General features: G+C 33.0%; 3 protein-coding genes across 9 annotated transcripts; 2 read left to right on the top strand and 1 right to left on the bottom strand.

Moving 5' to 3' along the window:
- Positions 1 to 531: 531 nt before the first annotated feature.
- LOC142528886 (uncharacterized) lies at positions 532 to 8,826 on the top strand. 7 transcript variants are annotated; one of them, XR_012815783.1, is made up of 7 exons: positions 532 to 666; positions 771 to 901; positions 1,924 to 2,096; positions 3,352 to 3,503; positions 3,987 to 7,137; positions 7,246 to 7,808; positions 8,299 to 8,826. XR_012815783.1 is itself a non-coding variant. In XM_075634149.1 (7 exons), exons 4-6 carry the CDS (start codon positions 2,027 to 2,029, stop codon positions 7,089 to 7,091), a joined length of 3,327 nt encoding a protein of 1,108 aa, XP_075490264.1. In that variant the 5' UTR covers positions 532 to 666; positions 771 to 901; positions 1,379 to 1,433; positions 1,924 to 2,026; the 3' UTR covers positions 7,092 to 7,137; positions 7,246 to 8,826. The 7 variants fall into 7 exon arrangements, 3 of the variants coding, with proteins under 3 accessions (XP_075490264.1, XP_075490263.1, XP_075490266.1); XR_012815786.1 differs by having other exon boundaries at positions 8,423 to 8,825; XR_012815785.1 differs by having other exon boundaries at positions 8,415 to 8,825.
- A 1,591-nt stretch (positions 8,827 to 10,417) lies between these two features.
- LOC142529608 (universal stress protein PHOS32-like) lies at positions 10,418 to 12,419 on the top strand. The gene is made up of 4 exons (XM_075635181.1): positions 10,418 to 10,758; positions 11,045 to 11,154; positions 11,287 to 11,405; positions 12,147 to 12,419. The coding sequence occupies exons 1-4, from the start codon at positions 10,584 to 10,586 to the stop codon at positions 12,235 to 12,237; spliced, it is 495 nt and encodes a 164-aa protein (XP_075491296.1). The 5' UTR covers positions 10,418 to 10,583; the 3' UTR covers positions 12,238 to 12,419.
- Positions 12,420 to 14,115: 1,696 nt separating this feature from the next.
- LOC142529607 (putative glutathione S-transferase) lies at positions 14,116 to 15,207 on the bottom strand. Its single transcript, XM_075635180.1, has 2 exons — positions 14,807 to 15,207; positions 14,116 to 14,605 (listed from the first exon to the last, which is right to left on the bottom strand). Exons 1-2 carry the CDS (start codon positions 15,116 to 15,118, stop codon positions 14,258 to 14,260), a joined length of 660 nt encoding a protein of 219 aa, XP_075491295.1. The 5' UTR covers positions 15,119 to 15,207; the 3' UTR covers positions 14,116 to 14,257.
- Positions 15,208 to 21,044: the final 5,837 nt, after the last annotated feature.

Raw genomic sequence — 21,044 nt, 5'->3', positions numbered from 1 at the left:
AAATAGTTTAATATTTAAAAAGTTTAAATAAAACTATTGCTTTGTTTGTCGAGATGATACGATTTTCAGCAGCTGGATTGAAGAGGTGTGCTTTCTTTGTCGCGTTTCTTTTAAAACTCTTGCCTTTTTTTCACACACAGATTGGATTAAAAAAGAAACACTTGGGAAGAGTTGGTTTTCAAAACGTCTTTATCAAGTAGTTATTTTTTTAGATGATTTTATTAATGTATGTTTGTGAAACGGATCGATCCGCTCTACACCTCGTATTCTCGGAGAATAAAGAAGTGTTTTTACAGAAATAAGAGATAAGGTGGACTCAACTGTCTGTTTATTAAAAAATATCTACTGGTGTAATATAATACAATTAAGTTTGAATAAATACTCACGAGTTTAAATTTAGCTAAAAAAAATATCAAATATGTTCGATTTTTAAATACGAATCAAATGTTTTTGTGACACAAATGATTTTATTTTATTCATATTCTAAATTATCGACACCAGTTGAAATTTGATGTCCTGTTTAATGTTTATTTTATATTATTATATTTACAGATTAAATGTTATTTTCACACACAACACTCCACCTTATCTTTGGCTTCGCAAACCATTCTTCCTTGCGCTTCTCAGCCTGGTGAATCGCTGATTATCGAAGGGGGTGATATAATCGTATGTATCTCCTTTCGCTCCTCAATCTCTTTATTTTTTTTCTCTCCTCGATGTCTTGGAAGTTGATGTGAATGAGAATGAATGGGCGATTGCTGCATTCACAGGTATCTATCGGGCGTGGTGGGATTCAAGGCATTACATCCGCACACTTCCGACTTTGGCAGTTTCTGGTGTGTTCCCGGTGGTTATAGTAATCTCTGTTGGTCTCGAAAAGTTTCTCCATAAACCTGGAACGGTTTGCAACTTACCTTGTTTTTGTTTCTATTTTTTCATTTGATTAATGTTTTTCAGTATGTAATTTTTTTGGGTTTGCCGAATCTTTTCGTTGTTTTGTTTGGAGACATGAATGTTTGGTTACCTCATTTTCTGTTCAAAGTTAAATTACAGTTTTTCCTCGGTTTTTTAGGTGTTTATTTTATCATCTTGGTTTTTCAATGGAATATGACTACACGGTATCATCGATTCTTTGTATTCGTGCACCAGTTTTGGACTCTCGCTATAAATTTTGAGATGAAAGTAGCCCAAAAGACCCGACCCATGTAACTTTTTCTTTGGGAATGGCCCTTTCTGTTAGTTTTCAAGTTATTATCTTTAGCATTGTGTCAAAGAATCCATATTTTTGTGATTCAAATATAATAAATCTTGTTGCAACATCATTCAAAGAACTTTCTTTATTTTCTGGATTTTTTTGTATGTTTTGTGTAATATGTAGCTCGACTTTGGAGTTAGCAAGAGATACGGCTCTCGCTCTACTTTGTCCAGACGCAGTTAGTTTTTGACCATTAGTCTGATATTGGCTCGAATTTTTGTGGGTTTCATATTTCAAGACATATAATCAGTTGGTGAACATTTATTTTTCTACTAAGATTTGCTTTGGATCCACCCTGTTATATCCTCCCACTTATGGATTTGTTGTAATTTTATTTTTAAAAAATTGTTGTTCTGTGTTGTTACATAACTCTGGTTCAAATATACTCAAATTAAGGTTCAAATAACTTGAATTTGCCTCATTTTTAGATATTGTTCGATTATGTTTATACCAAGTTTTGAACAACTCGAACTGAACTCGATCTTGAGCTAAAATAGTTGTATTTTCAAACTTTAAATCAAATTTGAATATCACATATTTTTGGAGGTTGAACTTAATAACAATATTTTTATATTATTCGGTTCATTACACTTTGAGTATGTTTATATGAATGTGTGTAGTTTTTTTCCTTATTTTTTTTAACTAATTGTGTATTTGGATGTTGAAAGGCATGAGTTTAAAAGAAACGTGACAAACCAAGCACACCTTTCTAATCCGATCTCACCCTACACTACTGAAAGTAGTATATCTCTGTAAAAGCTTGATAAAGACATGGCAATGGCTCCAATTGCAGCTTCAGTGGCTCAATTTCCCTCTTCGTTTGCGTCTTCCTTCTCTTCAAGTAAGCTATTTTCCCATCCTCTCTCTCTCTCTCTCTCTCTCTCTCTCTCTCTCTCTTGTGTTGGCTTGATATGTTTTCCGTAGAAGGATTTTTTGGGGTGATTGTATCCGTTCTGCTAAGCCTGGATGCTGATTCTGTTTGAGATTATGCAAACAAACTATTTGACTATGAGGGTTCTTCATAAACTTGCTTTAGCTAAATACTTGGCTTTTGATTGCCTAATGTACCCTTAATGTAATATAAAGATTGAATTTTTTTAGCTGCGAGAGTGTTTCCATGGACAGCTATTTTTAGAATTTATATTATATGTGCGGCAATTAGTCGTGGAAAATGGGAAATTAATTGAAATTGTGTAAATTGTTAAACTTTGGTACCAGAATTCCTTTTAACTCTGGCGCATCAGTTGAAAAGTCTGTATTTTGCAAGAGACACTTTTTGCTATTAGGAAAATGTTTCTTTTAGGTTGCTTTTGGATCAAACGATTTGCATTCTCAGAAGAGCATCTGTAGCTGTGACGTCAAATGATTGAGTTTAGGTGGCTATGGGATCCATATTGAATGAAACACATGTTTAAAATGTAGTAAATGATTTGAAACATCTAATGGAAAAGGAATCTAAATGCATAAGATGGATTTAAATCTTACGCATCCGAAGTGAAATAATTAATGCTTCTTTTGAATGATTGTGTTTTGCTTTTCGACTATTGGCTTGAGAAAATAAGTTAGCATGGGAGACAGATTCCAAAAAATGCCAAAGAATCAGGTAAATGACGGTTTAGAGTATGTTTTGTTTTTTAAGACATGGCTGCTGCTTATTTATTTATTTATTATACCCAGTAGGATGGGAAAAATGGATCTATATCCCAGCTGTGTTTGTGGGACTTGGGGTTTATGATATTTAGCACTAGTAGTATTATAAATTCAGCAAGGGTCCTAATGGTCTTTAACGCGCAATTTTCTTCAACTTGGGTACCTTATTGGAAGTATGTTGAAGGGATAAATTTTGGGCTTATCGCGTCTTTGATACCGTCAAATATTACAACCGAATAGAATTTAAATTTAAAGAGTAATAGCAGCTTATGAAGCACGAAAGGGGCCACACAGTTTGTATATGTTTAAACGATAGACAAGGAGAGCGAAAGGTGTTATGTAAATGTGCAAAATATATACATTAAGGAAATTATAGCCTATAAACTCAATGTGCGTTTTGTTTTTCTGACATCGACATGGTATTTTCCATTATCTTTTGTTTCAAGGTAAGTTCTATCACAATGCAAGCCATGTTGGAGGACCAAATTTGCCATTAGCCAGAAGCCTAAGTGGAATGGATAAGAAATCTCTCAGAATGCATTCATTATTTGGTGGAAAGAAGGATAATGATGATAACAGTGACAATATTTCGTCCAAGGTACTCGTAGAAAATTCTGTCTTTATATAAATAAGGGCTTGCTTGGTTTGTTTTCAGAATTTATTGGAAAGAGTTTTGTGAGATATCCCGGGGAAATGTTTTGGGTGAATAAATTGTGTGTTTGGTTTGTTTAATGAAATAATAATATTAATGTATGTGTCAAATCACGTTTGAAATTATTTAAAAATTTAAGAATAGTATATTTTGCGTTAGAATATAATATAATAATAGAATATCTTTTGAAATTGACGAAAAATTAAGTTAAAGACAACAATTGTGGAATGAAAACAAAAAATAAGGTAAATGTGATTTTGAAAAAGAAAAGAAAAGTTAAAAATAGTGTTTGTTTTCGTTTTGGGGGGATAATTAGTATTTCCTGAAAACCAAAATCAAGCAAGGTCTAAAGTCTTTGCACAATGACTTATTGTATTATATTTAGTTGAGACCATCCATGAAGAGCCATTCCTTTCGTTGCAAATGAAGGGAAAAATCAGTAAAGACATGTCTTCGGAGGAATTAATTGGGATATTGAAGTCAACTCAAGACTTGGATCAGGCTTTTTTCCTTTTTAAAGCTGTTGCAGAACTTCCTTGTGTTATACACACCACAGAAACATGCAACTATATGCTCGAGCATTTCAGGGTGCATGGAAGGATAACGAATATGGTTGTTGTGTTTGATATGATGCAAAAGCAAATTATTTACAGGAACTCAGATACTTACTTGATCATATTTAAGGGTCTAAGCATAAGAGGAGGCATCAGGCAGGCACCGTTTGGGCTTGAAAGAATGAGAAAAGCAGGGTTCAGAATGAATGCATATTCTTACAATGGATTGATACATTTGCTTCTTCAAGAAGGGTTTTGTAGGGAGGCGTTAATAATTTATAGAAGAATGATATCAGAAGAATTAAAGCCGAGTCTTAAGACTTATTCTGCACTAATGGTAGCCAGTGGTAAGAGAAAGGATACAGAAACAGTCATGGAATTGCTAGAAGAGATGGAGAATTTAGGATTGAGGCCAAATGTTTATACTTTTACCATCTGCATTCGAGTTCTTGGACGAGCTGGAAAAATTGATGAGGCTTATCATATATTAAAGAGGATGGATGACGAGGGATGTGCACCTGATGCTGTCACTTATACTGTTCTTATTGATGCACTTTGTAATGTAGGCAAACTTGACATTGCCAGAGAAGTGTTTAAGAAGATGAGATGCGGCAGCCATAAGCCAGACCGAGTTACTTATATCACTATGTTGGACAAGTTTGGTGACTCTGGAGATTTGGATGCAGTTAGAGAAATTTGGGTCCTGATGGAGGATGACGGTTATAAAGCAGATGTAGTTACTTTTACTGTACTGATTGGTGCGTTATGCAAAGTTGGGAAAGTCAATGAAGCATTTCAAGTAGTAGATGAGATGAAAGAAAAAGTGATATTACCAAATCTTCATACTTACAACACGTTGATTAGTGGGCTTTTGAGATTAAACAGGTTAGATGAAGCATTACAACTATGTGAAAATATGGAATTGTCTGGCATTAAACTAAATGCATATACATACATCCTGTTCATCGACTACTATGGGAAGCTAGGAGAAGCTGATAATGCTATTGAAACTTTTGAGAAAATGAAAGCTCGTGGCATTGCCCCCAGTGTTGTTGCCTGCAATGCATCTCTTTACAGCCTCGCCGAAGTTGGTAGGCTAAGAGAGGCAAAAATGATATTTGATGGAATCAAACATAGTGGACTTGTGCCAGATTCAATCTCCTATAATGTGATGATGAAATGCTATAGCGATTCCGGAAAAATTGATGAAGCTGTTCGATTACTTTCTGAGATGATAGACAGTGGTTGTCAGCCTGATGTGATTATTATCAATTCTTTGATAGACACACTTTACAAGGCTGATCGGTCTAGTGAGGCATGGGAGATGTTTTGCAAAATGAAGGACTTGAAGCTTGTTCCAACAGTTGTGACATACAACACACTGTTGGCTGGATTTGGGAAGGAGGGCAAAGTTCAAGAAAGCTTCAAATTATTTAAGAGCATGATGGACTGTGGATGTCCTCCAAATACGATTACTTTCAACACTTTTTTGGACTGTCTCTGTAAGAATTATGAGGTTGATTTGGCTGTGAAGAAGCTTTATGAAATGACTGAAATGGGTTGTCTCCCGGACCTTTTTACATACAACACGATGATCTATGGGTTAGCAAAGGATAATAGGATTACTGAAGCCTTTTGGTTTTACCATCAGATGAGAAAAACAATGTATCCTGATTATGTAACTCTGTATACTCTCCTCCCAGGTGTTGTAAAAGCTGGCATGGTAGAGAATGCTTTCAAAGTTGCCGAGGATTTTTTTCATCGTAGTAGGAATAATTTGTCGAACAGTTTCTTTTGGGAAAATCTGATGGATGGAATTTTGAACGAAGCCAAGTTAGATCATGCTATTTCTTTCACCGAAAGATTAGTCTCTGCAGGCCTTTGCAAAAATGGCTCAATAATGGTACCTGTTTTTAGAGTTTTGTCCAAGCAAAAGAAATCTCTTGATGCTCATAGGTTATTCGAGAAATTTAAGAAATGTTTTGGGATTCAACCAACTGTGAAAGCATATTATCATTTGATCGAGGGGCTTCTTGATATCCATCTAACACAACTGGCATGGGATGTTTATGAAGAGATGAAGAATTCTGGCTGTGTCGTTGACGTCTCCACCTACAATTTGTTACTCGATTATCTTGGGAAGTCTGGGAAGTTGGGTGCACTTTTCGATTTGTACCATGAGATGCTTCGTAGAGGAATTGAACCTAACACCATAACTTATAACATACTGATTTATGGTCTAGTCAAGTCCAGCAGCTTAGAGAAAGCCATAGATCTATACTATGAACTTATAAGTGGAGGCTTTTCTCCTACTCCTTGTACATATGGTCCTCTTATAGATGGCTTTTTGAAACTCAAGAGACTAGATGAGGCAAAGAATTTGTTCGAAGAGATGATCAAATATGGATGCAAACCTAATTGTGCTATCTACAATATCCTAATAAATGGATTTGGAAAAATAGGTGACATTGAATCTGCTCGTGGTTTTTTTTATAGAATGGTTAGGGAAGGGATTAGACCAGATTTGAAGTCCTACACCATTCTTGTTGACTGCTTTTGCTTGCTTGGAAGAGTCAATGAAGCCATGTACTACTTTGAGGAAATAAAGCTGGCTGGCCTGGATCCAGATTTGTTTTGTTACAATCTTATGATCAATGGCCTTGGTAAATCAGGGAAAAACGAGGAAGCTATGTCTCTTCTTTGTGAGATGAGAAACAAGGGGATGACCCCGAACCTTTATACCTTCAACTCCTTAATAATTAATCTTGGAATTGCTGGGATGATAGAGGAAGCAGGAAATATGTACAAAGAACTCCAAGTTACTGGTCTTAAACCTGACGTGTTTACATACAATGCTCTAATACGAGCATACAGCAAGTCAGGTCACCCTGATCGTGCATATGAAATGTACGAGCAGATGGTGGTTGGGGGATGTAGTCCAAATCCCGGGACGTTTGCTCAGCTTCCAAATCATAGTTAAATTCTTATCTCAAGTTTTAGTTATGATTGACACCAGATAGATACAGGTATCGTTTCCTATTTTAACATCTTCTCATAGCAAGTTTTTTTCATTTTGTATTTCTTTCAGTTAAAAAATTTAGGAGTAAACTCTTTCATCCAAACTTTGCTTTCAGTGAGAAAGGGCCCAGATTCAACCTGGTTTGGAGTAGGAACATACATTTGATGCATACAAAATGGCTAAAAAGTGAAGCATTTTTGCTGTGATTATGTCTCTGGTAACGTGGAGTTCAGGCAAGCCTGACGATGGTGTGCTGACAGAGATTAAGCACATTCATTAAATAATTGTCTTTGTACTTGTATAGATTTTTTATTGTAAAAAATATTCTTGAAATGTCATTATTGCAAACAAAAGAAGTTGGCTTATAGTGCCTTCAACCACAAAAACAGACCCTCACAAATCACACCACTTGCCATATTTATGGGGTTTTATTTTGCTTTATCACATTCAAAGATTAAAGAATAATCTTTCGAATTCTTTTCAAGATTGTGGACTTTTTACATCTCTTTTGTTGGAGTCTCTTGATATTTTTTCCCTGTTTTTTGGTGGTTTTGATGTGTTGAGGAAGATGATGAATAGAGATTCTGTTCGTTTTGACCAATCCCATGGGATTAATGATGAAAAAAGGCCAAATTGAAGTATCAAACACTTGGAGGAGAATTCTTGGAACTTAATAAGGTTGGTTTTTTATTGTTTCGTTTTTCTTGATTGACGCAGAAAGAAAATTTTTGTTACGTAAATTAGTTGCATTTTGGGTTCTTTAAATTTTATTTGAAACATTTATTTTTTCTATAGAAATTAACTTGGTTGAATAACTTGAATCCTTTTGAATACTTGGTGCATTTTGACTACTGGGATTAGTTGTTTGGAACTCCATAAAAGTGGAAATCTAAATCGAACCTACTTACTAGTGGGCTATAGTTTTCTAAATTTGATCCATGTCCTTTGACAATTGTCAAATGTATTTTTTATTACACTTCTTGATAACTCAATTAATACCTATGAGCTAGCAAGATAAAATGATACCCAACTTTAGCTGTTTTTGGGTAATTCTTTCAATATTCAGTATTCCTTTTGTTTATTTGCATCTAATTTTTATCGAGTTTCTTGCGATGAAGTTGTCATTTGCATGTTTTTGGCATATTTTGTTTATATTTCTTATATGTAGGTTTAATGTTGACCATTCAACTTGTCATTTCCTATTGATACAGCTCTAAAAGAAAGTTTATGCTCTATAAAAATTGGCTGGATTCTTTAGAAACTTGCAGAATTTATATATGACAGTAAAACAGGCTCAGATAGTCGTCAAAGTCGAGGCGGTGAAAATGCAAAAGGAACTCGCTGCACATGTGACCATGATTTATATTCTACACTTGTTTCTTGGATTTTCAATTTTGTGTTTCGATGTATTGTATATAGGAATATTCTTTTTCCTACTTTTCGGGGCTGAATTCGATGGTTACTGCGAAGGCTAACTAATGAAGGTTCTTGCTCAGTTTGCTTCGTGAAATCTTTTACGAGCAACCCTTTCTGGGAACCAACAACCAGTACGCATCCAAAGAACCGAGCTGCCATTGAATGTGAAGATGTCACATGTTTTTCAAGTAATGCTTACTGGCTTAATGGGGTAGGGCTCCATTGCCCGTTGTTTATATTGTAAATGGCGACAATCTTCTGTGAAGTATCTTCAACTAATTTAGTTGGGCTAACTAAAGTGGATTACATCGTTTTGGTTAATTGGATATGATTTTCTAGTCGAAATATCTAGAAATTTTAACAGAAACAAATATGTCATATTTTCACGTTGCAAGTTTTATTTTTATTTTTGTCTATGCGATATCGAATTTTTTAATGAGAAAAAAAATGCAATTTTAGTTTTAGCATATTTTGGATTTTATTTATATAATTTGTATTTTTTTGTTTTGATAATTTTTTCATGCGAAGTCACTAAATTTAACTAATATTATTTATTTCGCATTGATGTTCTTTTGCATAACTTATGTGCTAAGAATAAATATATATTAAAATCTATGTAACAAAAAAAGAAAGCAAATTTTTTAGTTCACATTTTAAGATATTGGATATCTTTTTGTTTTAATTTTCTTTCTTTTTTTTGACTTAGTGGATTTTAATGAACATAATATAGACATTCTCGCAACAAGAGTCATGAAGAAGAGTGTCGATGTCGATTAAGCAATATTCAATGAGATTAGTGGTTCTGATGGAAAAAAGATCAAAACAAATATAAATTATTGGATGAAAATCAAAATTTTAAAAATTATATGATTAAAATCCAAAAAATATCAACTTATATGACTAAAATTATAATTTTTCCTTTTGAATGTTAATTAGTTTTTCGATTATTATTATGTCTTCAGTGGTTTCTTAAAACATGATCTCATGGATTTATATTCACGAAACGGGTCGATAATATCCAAATGTGGAATAAAAATACTATTTTTGACATAAAAATAATACTTTTCATGAGATACATAGAAAATTTATTTCATAAAATTGATTTGTAAGACGATTTTATGAGAATTTTTGTGTACTCCTTTCATAGAGTTTAACAATCCACGCATGTATGGTTTCTAAAACTTTCTTTGATGAGAGAATAAAAAAAAAGTTGAACACAAATAGTAGGAACCCAATTTTCAAAGTTAAAGCCGTGGCTTACAAATCTCAGATAGAACCTAATATAAGAATATTGAGGGGTTATAGTAATATAATCTTTACTTTGAATAAAATAAGTTAAAAAAGCAATTTGATGGTTGGATGATCATGAACGAATGAAAAGACATAGGAAGCAGCGTGGAAGCTCTCACTTTATATAATGTATCGTGATCAAATTCCTTTTTCGTGTTTTACTGTTAGATTTTTCACTGCACGTCTTGTATCTAAAGATTAAGTTAAAATTTTACGTATTTTTTTCATGAGACGATCGATTCATTTCATGTATTTTTTCATGAGTCGAGTTAGAATTTGAGATCCGTCTCGGATAATATTTCAAGATTATCTTTATGAGTTATGGTGATATAACTTTGATGATGCGGGCATAAAAACTGTAGTTTCATTGAACATATAATCTTAAAATATAATTTAATCAGCAATATTTAAATTTAAATGGTAGAATTATTTTGGCATCAAACGTGAATATTTGATTGTACGGTACGTCATCATACTTGTACGCAAGGATCACAAACCATACCCGAAACGGGCACAACGTGGGTGACCCGACCCATTTCACCATTCATGATGATGCGACACGCGTAAGCGTTACATCAATGACAGACAGACAGACGAAGAAGGAAGGGAATAAATTCACACTCACTCCTCGAAACAGAATAAAATCTGCTTTCAGCTTCAACACGCAACAGCCTTTGTATTTCTCCTGCTGAAATTGCACATTGGCGTGAATAATCCATCGTTATTGTTTACGTATTTCGGGAAAATATGGTGAAAGACAGGAAAGTTGGGGTGGCGATGGACTTCTCCAAGAGCAGCAAAGCTGCACTGCAGTGGGCCATCGACAATTTAGCTGACAAAGGCGACAATTTCTATATAGTCCATATCAAATCCCAGTCCATCGAAGAGTCGCGCGATCGATTGTGGTTTAAATCCGGTTCTCGTACGAATTTTTCTCGATTCATTTTTTTTAACGATTTTGTTTGCGGATTTACTAGTGTTTTTCATGTGTGGTTTGTGATGCATGATCCAAACACTTTTTGATTGTTTGATAAAACGGGAGGTTATGCCGAAATCTGGATTCAAAGTGGTTTCATGATTTCATATATCTTAAATCAGTCGATATAGATTACAAGTTACAACGATGGAGCACAATTTGTCAAATAATTCCATTTCATTGTTGGCAACGAGAGGGCCTTGATTTTGAAGTTTGAATATTGAATTTGTAGCTCTGATTCCACTATCCGAGTTTCGCGAACCTACGATCATGAAGAAATACGATGTTCCGATCGATATTGAAGTTCTCGACATGCTCGACACTGCAGCCAGGCAGAAAGAGGTTTGTTTTTCTTTTTATTTTCTTCGTCAAATTTTTATTTCATTCTGTGGAATTTTTTAGCCATATTTGTTTGATTAAATCAATGTGTTAATCTATGCGTATAATCACAGTTTCATTTGAATTTTGATTAAGATAAACATTATTACAAAACTGTACTGGGGAGATGCGAGAGAGAAGATTTGCGAAGCTGTTGAAGATTTGAAGCTGGATTCTTTGGTCATGGGAAGCAGGGGACTCACCACCATCCAAAGGTAAATTTTGTTTAACATTAAAATTGCAATTTTTACTAAATGTTGTTCTCCTTGGTCAAATATGAGCTGAAAATATGTTATGAAAAACATAATGTTTATTTTTTAAAACTATAAAAGTGGGAATCACATTAGATCACCACAGGCCAATTTCCCGGATCCACCTGATTCAAGGTCATTTTTTGAGAATAGGTGCAAAGAAATCGATTTGGTTTGTCCATTTTCGACTTGGATGGAGAATATGCTGATTTGTGTTTCAAATTATCTTATTCTATTCAAGCCGGACTTGAATTCAAACATTTCTCATAATTAGTTTTGAACCAAATGAATCATGTTCGAATTTCGAACTATTAATCTTGTTGAACTCGAACTATTATTTTTGAATGATACTTTAATACAAATAAATTTCACAGGATGCAGTGCACAAATTTCCTAGGATACTAAGGGCTTTTTTTTGGGGGTTTTGGACGGAAGAATATAAATAAATATCGAAGGGAATGAAATATGACTTTGGTGTCAGTCATTTTGGAAAACTAAATTGTTACTGTAGGCATAAGATTATGCCAGAAATTGTTAGATAAAACTATTTTTAGATTTAGAATTTTATACTTTGAATTTGGAGATTTTATAATATAATAAAATAAAAGAGTATGTTGTAAAGTAATGAACATTTTAATCAAAACACTTGTTATATGTGATTTCAAGAATTGATTTTGTTTTCTTTATGTTTTCAATGTAACATAGGATAATATTAGGAAGCGTGACTAATTACGTGATGGGAAATGCATCATGCCCTGTTACAATCGTGAAGGATCCAGACTTCCACAAGAACTGAGTCGGTAAATTGTGTCTGAAAAACTAATGTTATTTTCTTTTAATAAATATTTGGTATTTGGGGCATGAAAATACTGTGCGTGAGTTTTTACGAAAGCCTATGGTACACCGTGTTTGTAGCAATATTTAATTAAATTTTGCATCTGGTGGTTTGGATTCTATCAGTTTTAAACCATTTTTTCCCGTCCTAACTTCATTTTACGTTACGTGAGTCACGTAACTAATATATTATAATTATCTTACACATTAATATGTCACAGATTGATTAGATAGAGTCATATATGGATTTATATAATCCTTTCGCCTTGAGTTTTTGAGATTCAGATAGGTTAAAGTCTCAATTTTACCTGATATCATAGCTCAGACACACTATGTCTATAGTTGAACCACTTGTAAACTTCATGCCCCAAATGTTAATTAATGGACGTGCGTAAAGGGTGTGTTAATCGGTCGGATAAAATCCCCGAGAGTTGCATAGATGGACTTAGACAATCTATCTTTCGAACTAGCTTTTGAGATGAATTAGATCTAAATCTCAATTTTTTTAACACATAGGCTTAGAAAAAACAGTCAAACAGTAGCCAAAGCCCCACTTCACTCCTGACAATCTTTGTTTCCTCCCGCTACACAAATAATGAACTTGGATCTTCATTTTGTTGGATTAAATGTGAAGTTTATGGGCTTGAGGTTTATGAGCTTTTTCATATAAGTGAATGGGAATGTAGAAAAGTGGGTTTGTCTCACATTGGAAAAATGAATGGGTATAGATAAGTTTATATTGTGTTACACTTTATGGAGGTATAACAATGATTGGTCAAGAGGCTTTCTCTCGTGTACGTCGGCGCAAGCGGTGCAATTTATGGGCCCGATTTGCAGTGGAAAAAGGCTTGACGTGTGTGCAACCGTACGAGCGCGATCTGAGTGCGTCGAATGTCGGACTAATCAAGGCTAAAATCGCCTAGCTAGTCTATGCCATTTTTTGTTTTTTTTTTTGAGACCTTTCAAATGCCTTGAGACCTTTCGCATGATTTGGCTGTTGGTGCTTCGTGTGCCCAACCTTTGGTGCTTCATCTGCCCATCCTGATCGGGCAGATTGTCCTTGACGAAGCTATAATTGACGTACTCGTCGACCCACTTGCATAATTTTGTACTAATGGACTCAAAACATTTAGGAAGACAAGATCACACGATATTAAATTTTGTGGAGGAGCCATGTAAATCTACAACTGTGCTCTTCCTAAATATGTATATCTATACTCGTGCACTCACTCTTTTAGAAAGATGCTCGTTGTTTTCGCTCATCTTCGTATCTAGAAGATTATAAGTAGTCAAATGTTGGATGGCTGGTTAGATTGATTTACCAAGTTTATATCGTCTCTCTTATAAGTATTTTAGCTTTATGTGTTGGATTTCAACATAGGGTCAGGAGTTATTTCTTTTCTAATTAGCTTGAGTAATTAAGTTCGATGTAATTAAACATATTTTAAGCTAAATATGAAAGCAAATGATCGTTGTGAGGCAAGGTCTCTCGAATTTAGAAATATATAATATATGAATAATCTAGAGTGTTAGACGTGTGTGAGATTGCGTCAAGTTTCGAGAATAACATAAATTTGAAAAGTAAGCAGCGTCATAAAATAACTTTGAATTCACGAACATTTTCATATCACTTAAGGGCTTGTTTGGTTTTAGCGGTATTAAACATTCGGGTTGTTCGCATTTATTTTTATTAATTTTGAGGACATTAGTGCCAAAATCCAGTGAAGATTAGAGACTTAATTTTTTAAAAGATTGAAGTAACTTTTTACCACACACGTTTAAAATCATACAAATTACAGAGACACCGAACTCATATGATGACGGAAACAGCTCTCAAATATAAGAAAAGAGAACATATTATTACCCTTTATTGACACGCCAAGTTTCAAAAAATTGATTTCCACTTAACATTAGCCAAAACCCGAATCTTTTTCCCCACAAATATTTGTTTCCTCCCATTACAAGAAAAACAAACTGGGTCTTCATTTAGCTGCACTGCCCAGAAAGATGGCCTTGAAAACCTGAGTCAATGTATCCTTATCGGGCAGATTTTGCTTAACGAAGCTATAATTGACGAACCCGTCGATCCATTTACATAAATTCGGTAACTTGTCCTTCGTTATGAGCTCAAGTCCCACCACTTCTGAGATTATCACACACCAATAGGCACCACAACTGACCGCAATATCAACAAATCCAATGGTGTCTCCCCCAAAGAATTTCTTGCCCTTCACTTCATCGTCCAGAAATTTCAAAAGCTCAATAGCTTCTTCCTTGGCCTTCTCTCGCTCCTCCCCTGCAGTCCAAGCCTTCATCATTGCAGGAAGACACTGACATAAAGCAAATCAAACTTAATTTCATCAAATGAAGTAAAGATGATTTTAAATCTCATATAACAATGAAGTAAAGATGATTTACGACAAATGATTGATGCTACAAAAAATCACATAGTGATTAATGGCATCACCGGGAACTCAAAATCAACGATGAGATGAAATAATAAAAACTCAAAAGATCGCAATATATCGTACCGTTTCATCGAAGTATTTAGCCCAGAAACGGGCCACAGCTCTGTCATAAGGTTGTTTCGGCAACACTGATGGACCATTTTCCCAAGTTTCCTCAATATATTGAATAATCACCAAAGACTCGGCCATGGCATTGCCATTGTGCAAAAACACCGGAACCTTTTTGTGTACTGGATTGTATTGAAGAAGCAGAGGGGACTTATTGGTCATATCTTCCTGTACATATTCATATTCTATTCCTTTCATTTTGAGTACCATTTCAACTCTCCAGGCCATTGAGCTTCCCCATGCTCCAATCAACTTCACTTCTCCCATTATAGCTTCTTCAATTCTGCTGTGAATATTATGTGTGTGTCCCTGTGAGGAGCTTTACTTACAGATGGGAATGGACTTGGTATAGTCGGAGGAAAAACCCAATAAATTCCACAATCAACCTTAAAATTCCACAAGGTTGATTTTCTTACTAAAGCTGAGGCATGCCATGAGCTCAGCCAAGAGGTTGACTTTGACTCGAACATATTTTTCAATTATTGATAAATGTTTGTTTGATATTGCTTGTAAATAACCTAATCGACTGTTACATTATTGTTTATTACTTTTGAGCCGGGTTTGGTAAAATACGTGTCAAAAAAACCAATTATCATATGGCTAGTTCCACTAAAAATAATATTCGGTTTCAAATTTCAATGTGTAATTTCAGATGAAAACTGAGTTCGATAGAACTTCATTCCATTATTTTTATTTGTTTGGAAATAATTGGCCTGTCTTATTATTATTATTTGAAATCAATTGGCCTGTATTATTTAGGATGCAGAACAAAAATAGTTTCTGATGTGCAACTAGGCAGGCATGCCGATAAGATAGTTGGGGCAAATGGTAACGAGGCACCAAAGTACAATAATTTCTTACTCGAGGACAATAATTTCATACACTCGATTATGAGGCACTCTTTTTCTGGTAGTTTGAGACGATTATGAGGCACTCTTTTTTCGATCAATCTCACATGCACGACGACGGCATACAATTGTCAACAACCGAGATACGAACGAAAATCAATCAAGAATGAAAGTGCACGAGAGATTTACGTGCTTCGGTCGAAATGATCTACATCCATAGTAGATCAACCACCAATATTATTGAACCAACAAGTTTTACAAAGTTTTTGCCAAGAACAGAAAAATTATGCAAAATGATTATCACCCTCTTTTCTCAACCTCTTTTCTCCCTTGCCCTTTGAACCTTGCCGTAGAAGATGAAGAAGAAAGAATGAATCGTGTATTCTTGTGTACCAGCACTTATTCTGTTTTATACTACGCGGTTATCCCAACTTCTTTTACTAGCCTTGGGTCTTTGGCGTTCTTATCAATTGTGGCCATCAACTGAAAAACTTTCACACCGTAAAATATAAAATGATCAAAGAAATAAATATTGTGAGATCAAGACATAATTTGTAAAATCAATAATTAGAACAGTTTGTGTCATGAAGACAGTTCCTTCTGTCTGAGAAAATTATCCTTTTATTTCATCAAACAGTTTTATATATAATCATCAAATAGTCCCCATTTCATAATGACCAATCTACCAAATCTGAAAAAGCTCAATTCAAAGATAAGAAAGAGATGGGACACACCATTCATACAAAGGTTTATTAATTTTTATATATTTTGTCTCCCACAAATTAAATGGCATAGATTTATAATATTCAAATAGAATAATATTCGACTTAAAATTTGTTTCGCGACTCGAGTTCTATTTGGGTTTGGCCCAAAAAGCTTGTGATACTACAGTGTATATAGGGGTGAGCATTCGGTCGACCGAACCGAATTAACCATAACCGAACCAAACCGAAATATTTAGCCATAACCGAACCGACCGAATTAATTTTCATAACCGATGAAAACCGAACCAAATTAAAATTGGTTAATCCGGTCGGTGACCGAATTAACCGCTTAGTTTTTTTAAAAAAATTCTGTGATTTCACTTTATTTATATATGTAATTTTTTCTTAAACACCACAATCAATACAAGTGCATAAAAACATAAAATCACACACATCACAAATGTATAAGTTTTGTTTGAAGACAATTAATACATATTATATCGATTTTAAAATTTAAAATTAAAAAATATATAAAATTGGATAAATAATAAAAATTTATTAAATAATAATATTTATTATACCGGTTAATTCGGTTAACCGATTTCAAAATTTTGAAAACCATAATCGAACCGAATTAAACAATATAATCGAATTTTTTTAATTTGAAAACCGAATTTCCGAAATAACCGAACCGAATTATCGAATTGGCTCGGTTCGGTCTGTTAATTCGGTTTAACCGAAATTTTGTTCACACCTAAGTGTATATTGTATAATTAACTGAGTAAGTCTCATGTGAGACGGTCTCACGAATCTTTATCTGTGATACGGGTCAACCATACCGATATTTACAATAAAAATTAATACTCTTAGCATAAAAAGTAATAATTTTCCATGGTTGACCAGAAATCTGTCTCACAAAATACGACCCGTAAGATCGTCTCACATAAGTTTTTGTCTAACTTTATTTATACGAACTTTTTATTGTTTTTCACGCATATTTATGCGTAATAAGAAATTAGGGTTTGTGTGAACCGACAATCTTTCCTTGTACCAAATTTTCCAATACGGTCAATCTGCTCCGATCCTGATATGCTATAGTTTCTTAATTTCCATCTTGAAGGTTTCTGTTGCATAATCTTGAAATTACTGTGTCAAACTATTCAAATATTTCGTAATAAATGTCCAAAACTAAGAGTGAAACTTAATATTTACAAAAAAAAATCTCACAAAACAATCTCACAAAACTGCAAGATTTAATTCCTTGCATTGTGTCTTAAATGAAAGATGTTATTACCTCTATACATACAATATACTGTTAAAAAGAAAAATTCGTGTGTGTTCAATTTATATAATCCAATAAAAGAGACTTGAAATTATTGCAAAGTCCAAATAATGATAAGGTAAATGTTATATCACATGAATAGAAAGTCTAAAATCCAAAATAGAGTAGGAGTTGGATATAGACTTGACACGACTCTGGTCTCCAACGCAAATCCATGCTATTCTAATAAAAGCATTCGCATTTAATGTAACTAAGGAATAGAAAGGTACCTCGAGTGTAATTGAGTTGGTAGGATACGTGTATACTTAATAAGAAAACTTGTGATTGAATTTTCATTCATCGATCTTCTCAGTTGAGCGTGCTAAACAGACTTGTCCAGTGTAGTTTATCTGATCAACGTTGTTTGCACGTTATTGTGTTGGCACGTGAATTTATCCAGAGTACACCAAAAGATAGCAACTAAGGTTCTGTTGATTTAAAAAAACAAGAATAAAGAGATTTGTTGCAGTTATCATTATTGTCATAATACCACTAAAATCAAGAATTTTCATTAAAAAAAAGAAGTTATAATAAAAATTACAATATTTTGAATGTATAATATATCACATGTGGGATTATATATTATGTCTTTGAGTTCTCAAATAAAATATCTGATTAAAAGTCGATATTTTTTTGTTGGAAGTGAAAATCAATAGAATAGTCAGATTCAAGTCATATAATTTTATATTGACTCTTAGACATAAATTTCTTTCTTATTTCGTGGGATGGGCATCAGCAATCTCATTGATTGAGTCTCATCGGAAGAATGTATAAATGTCATAGTTGACTAGGGAATTGCCCCCTGTCTTCGAGAGTGAGCAGTAAAGCCGATATCTGCTTCTTTTGAATCGAGCAGGGATTTGATTTTGGGCCCTATTAGTCGGGTGGGACAAGTATATTCACATAGTGAGAGAATGTAGTTGAATAATTATCCTTTCAATGACGAACACAAAATCATTTCACGATTTCTATCAGCATTATGCTCATGAAAATCCAATATGTAATAATCTCCTAGTTGATTGCTCGCGCTTATATCATCAATCATGGAATATTTAATTATATAATGAGACAGATTATGATATATTTTAATGTCACTGGCTGCTTCTAGTGAGTGTTGGGGTGTGTGGTAAGAATCATCGTGTTGAGATATTTTAAATCTTGGTCTTTTAAATAGTCAAAATTAGACTGTCTCAAAAGAGACATACTCCGTTATCTTTCAATTCGTATTCGATATATCTCCAAACTAACATAAATTCTGTAAATTACGTTAAACATGTAAATCGTATATAAAAACTCGGTGCGAAAAACTCTTCCGACAAAGTGTTGATACGATAAATCAAACTATTAACTATATGTCAATGGTCACATATTACACCAACTCGTACACATTTTTTGACGAAATAAACCTATTTTAGTATATGGAGGTCATCGTTTTTAAAATTGATATAACTTGGTATATGATATTTTTTTAAATGCTCCATTTGAAAGATCGAAAAAACTAGTGAATTCATATTTTTAAAAAAAAGAATTGTGGTGATAATTTCTAGAAGAGAATGTAGTAGTAGCAGTAATTCTCAAATCAATTTTTTAAATTTAAATTAAATTACCAACCCAAGATTAGGTGATGAGAGCGATGACGAAGAAGGAGACATAGCGTGTGGCTGAAGAATGAGAACCACACGTGTAGCATGCGGCGACCCTCGGTGCTTTTCTCACCAACAATTTGCACCACACATAATATATATTAGTATACGTTTGGGATATTTATATAATATTTTTTTATAATTTATTTTATTTATATTAAATACAAATCAAAATATAATTATAAAAAATAGTAAAATATTACATTATAATTTTGATATAAAAAACAATTGGTAAAAATTTGTGTAAGACGGTCTCACGGATCGTATTTTATGAGACAGATCTCTTAATTGGGTCATCCATGAAAAAATTATTTTTTATGCTAAGAATATTATTTTTTATTGTGAATATCGGTAGGGTTGACTCATCTCACAGATAAAGATTCGTGAGACCGTCTCACAAGAGATCTACTCCAATTTTGATAAATTTGTCCATAATGGAGGGGCAAAAATGAATATACATATTTTGGTGTCCTTGACGGTTCCTATTATGTTTTTTTTAATCAAATTTGTTTATCTTTCTGCTCATCAATGAGTTGATACTCATCTATTGAATATATAATTTTAATATAATATCATTGATAGACACAAAAATTGACACGACTGATGAATAACATAACAAAAACTCTATATATATGTGTATACTATCTATATATCTATAATATTATTATCATATAAATAATCTACCATCCAAATGATGCCATTTTTTGTTTATCAAATTATCTTTATACAAATATATTTTTTTCATAATTGTTATTGCTACTTATTTTCAATATTATCCATCTCAAAATATATCATGTCTCTTACTAATTTCTACCAATTATTATTAAATTAAATATAAATTTAAGATTTAATAAAATAAAATAAATGTACGCTAACATTTTTTCTCAAAATTGTAATTACAACTTATTTTCAATATTACTATTTTCAAATTATATTATGTTCTCTCACTAATTTCTATCCATTATTATTATATTAAGCATTTGATAAAATTTAAAAAAAACCTCATTTAAATTATGTTTATAATTTTATACACACAATGTGTGTGCATAGTTTATTAGTAAGAATAATATTGAAATACGAACTAAATTTCATAATACGAACTAAATTTCATAATTATTATTTTTTAATTTGTTTATATTTTTTATTATAAAATTTGTATAAATTATATTAGCGTATTTCACTTGAAAAATGAATGAATATTTATGTCTTCTGAAACTTAGATGAATTGATAATGATGTTTAAAAATATTATATGTGAATGAATAATGAGATTTGGAAAAATCATGTAACAAGTTGAATTTATTTTTGGTTGTTAAACTTGAAATCTATATATATATTATTTAAAATAAACATGTATTTTTTTTGTTACACAAACCCGGAAAATTAATTATAAATGTTTGATTTTTACAATGATAATTTGGGTATATAAGATATTAATGTAAAATTTGGATATAATTTGGATTGTCTATGTTTTTATGTTATACTCTTCAGTTTTTTATTTAATTAATGGAATCATTTTTGGCAAAAATAATAATAACAATAATAATTTAAGGATGTTAGGATAAGAAGAAAATTATTTAAATGTTGTCACTTGTCCCACCTCCTAACAAGTCGCCAAATCCTTGACAACAAGTCACTATTTTTTTTGGGAACCCGTGTTGTTTGTATTTATAATTTT

This window comes from Primulina tabacum, chromosome 16 (assembly GCF_025594145.1).
Source record: "Primulina tabacum isolate GXHZ01 chromosome 16, ASM2559414v2, whole genome shotgun sequence".
Lineage (NCBI taxonomy): Eukaryota > Viridiplantae > Streptophyta > Magnoliopsida > Lamiales > Gesneriaceae > Primulina > Primulina tabacum.
The sequence above is the reverse complement of the archived record's forward strand: the minus strand, read 5'-3'. Positions and strand labels throughout refer to the sequence as shown.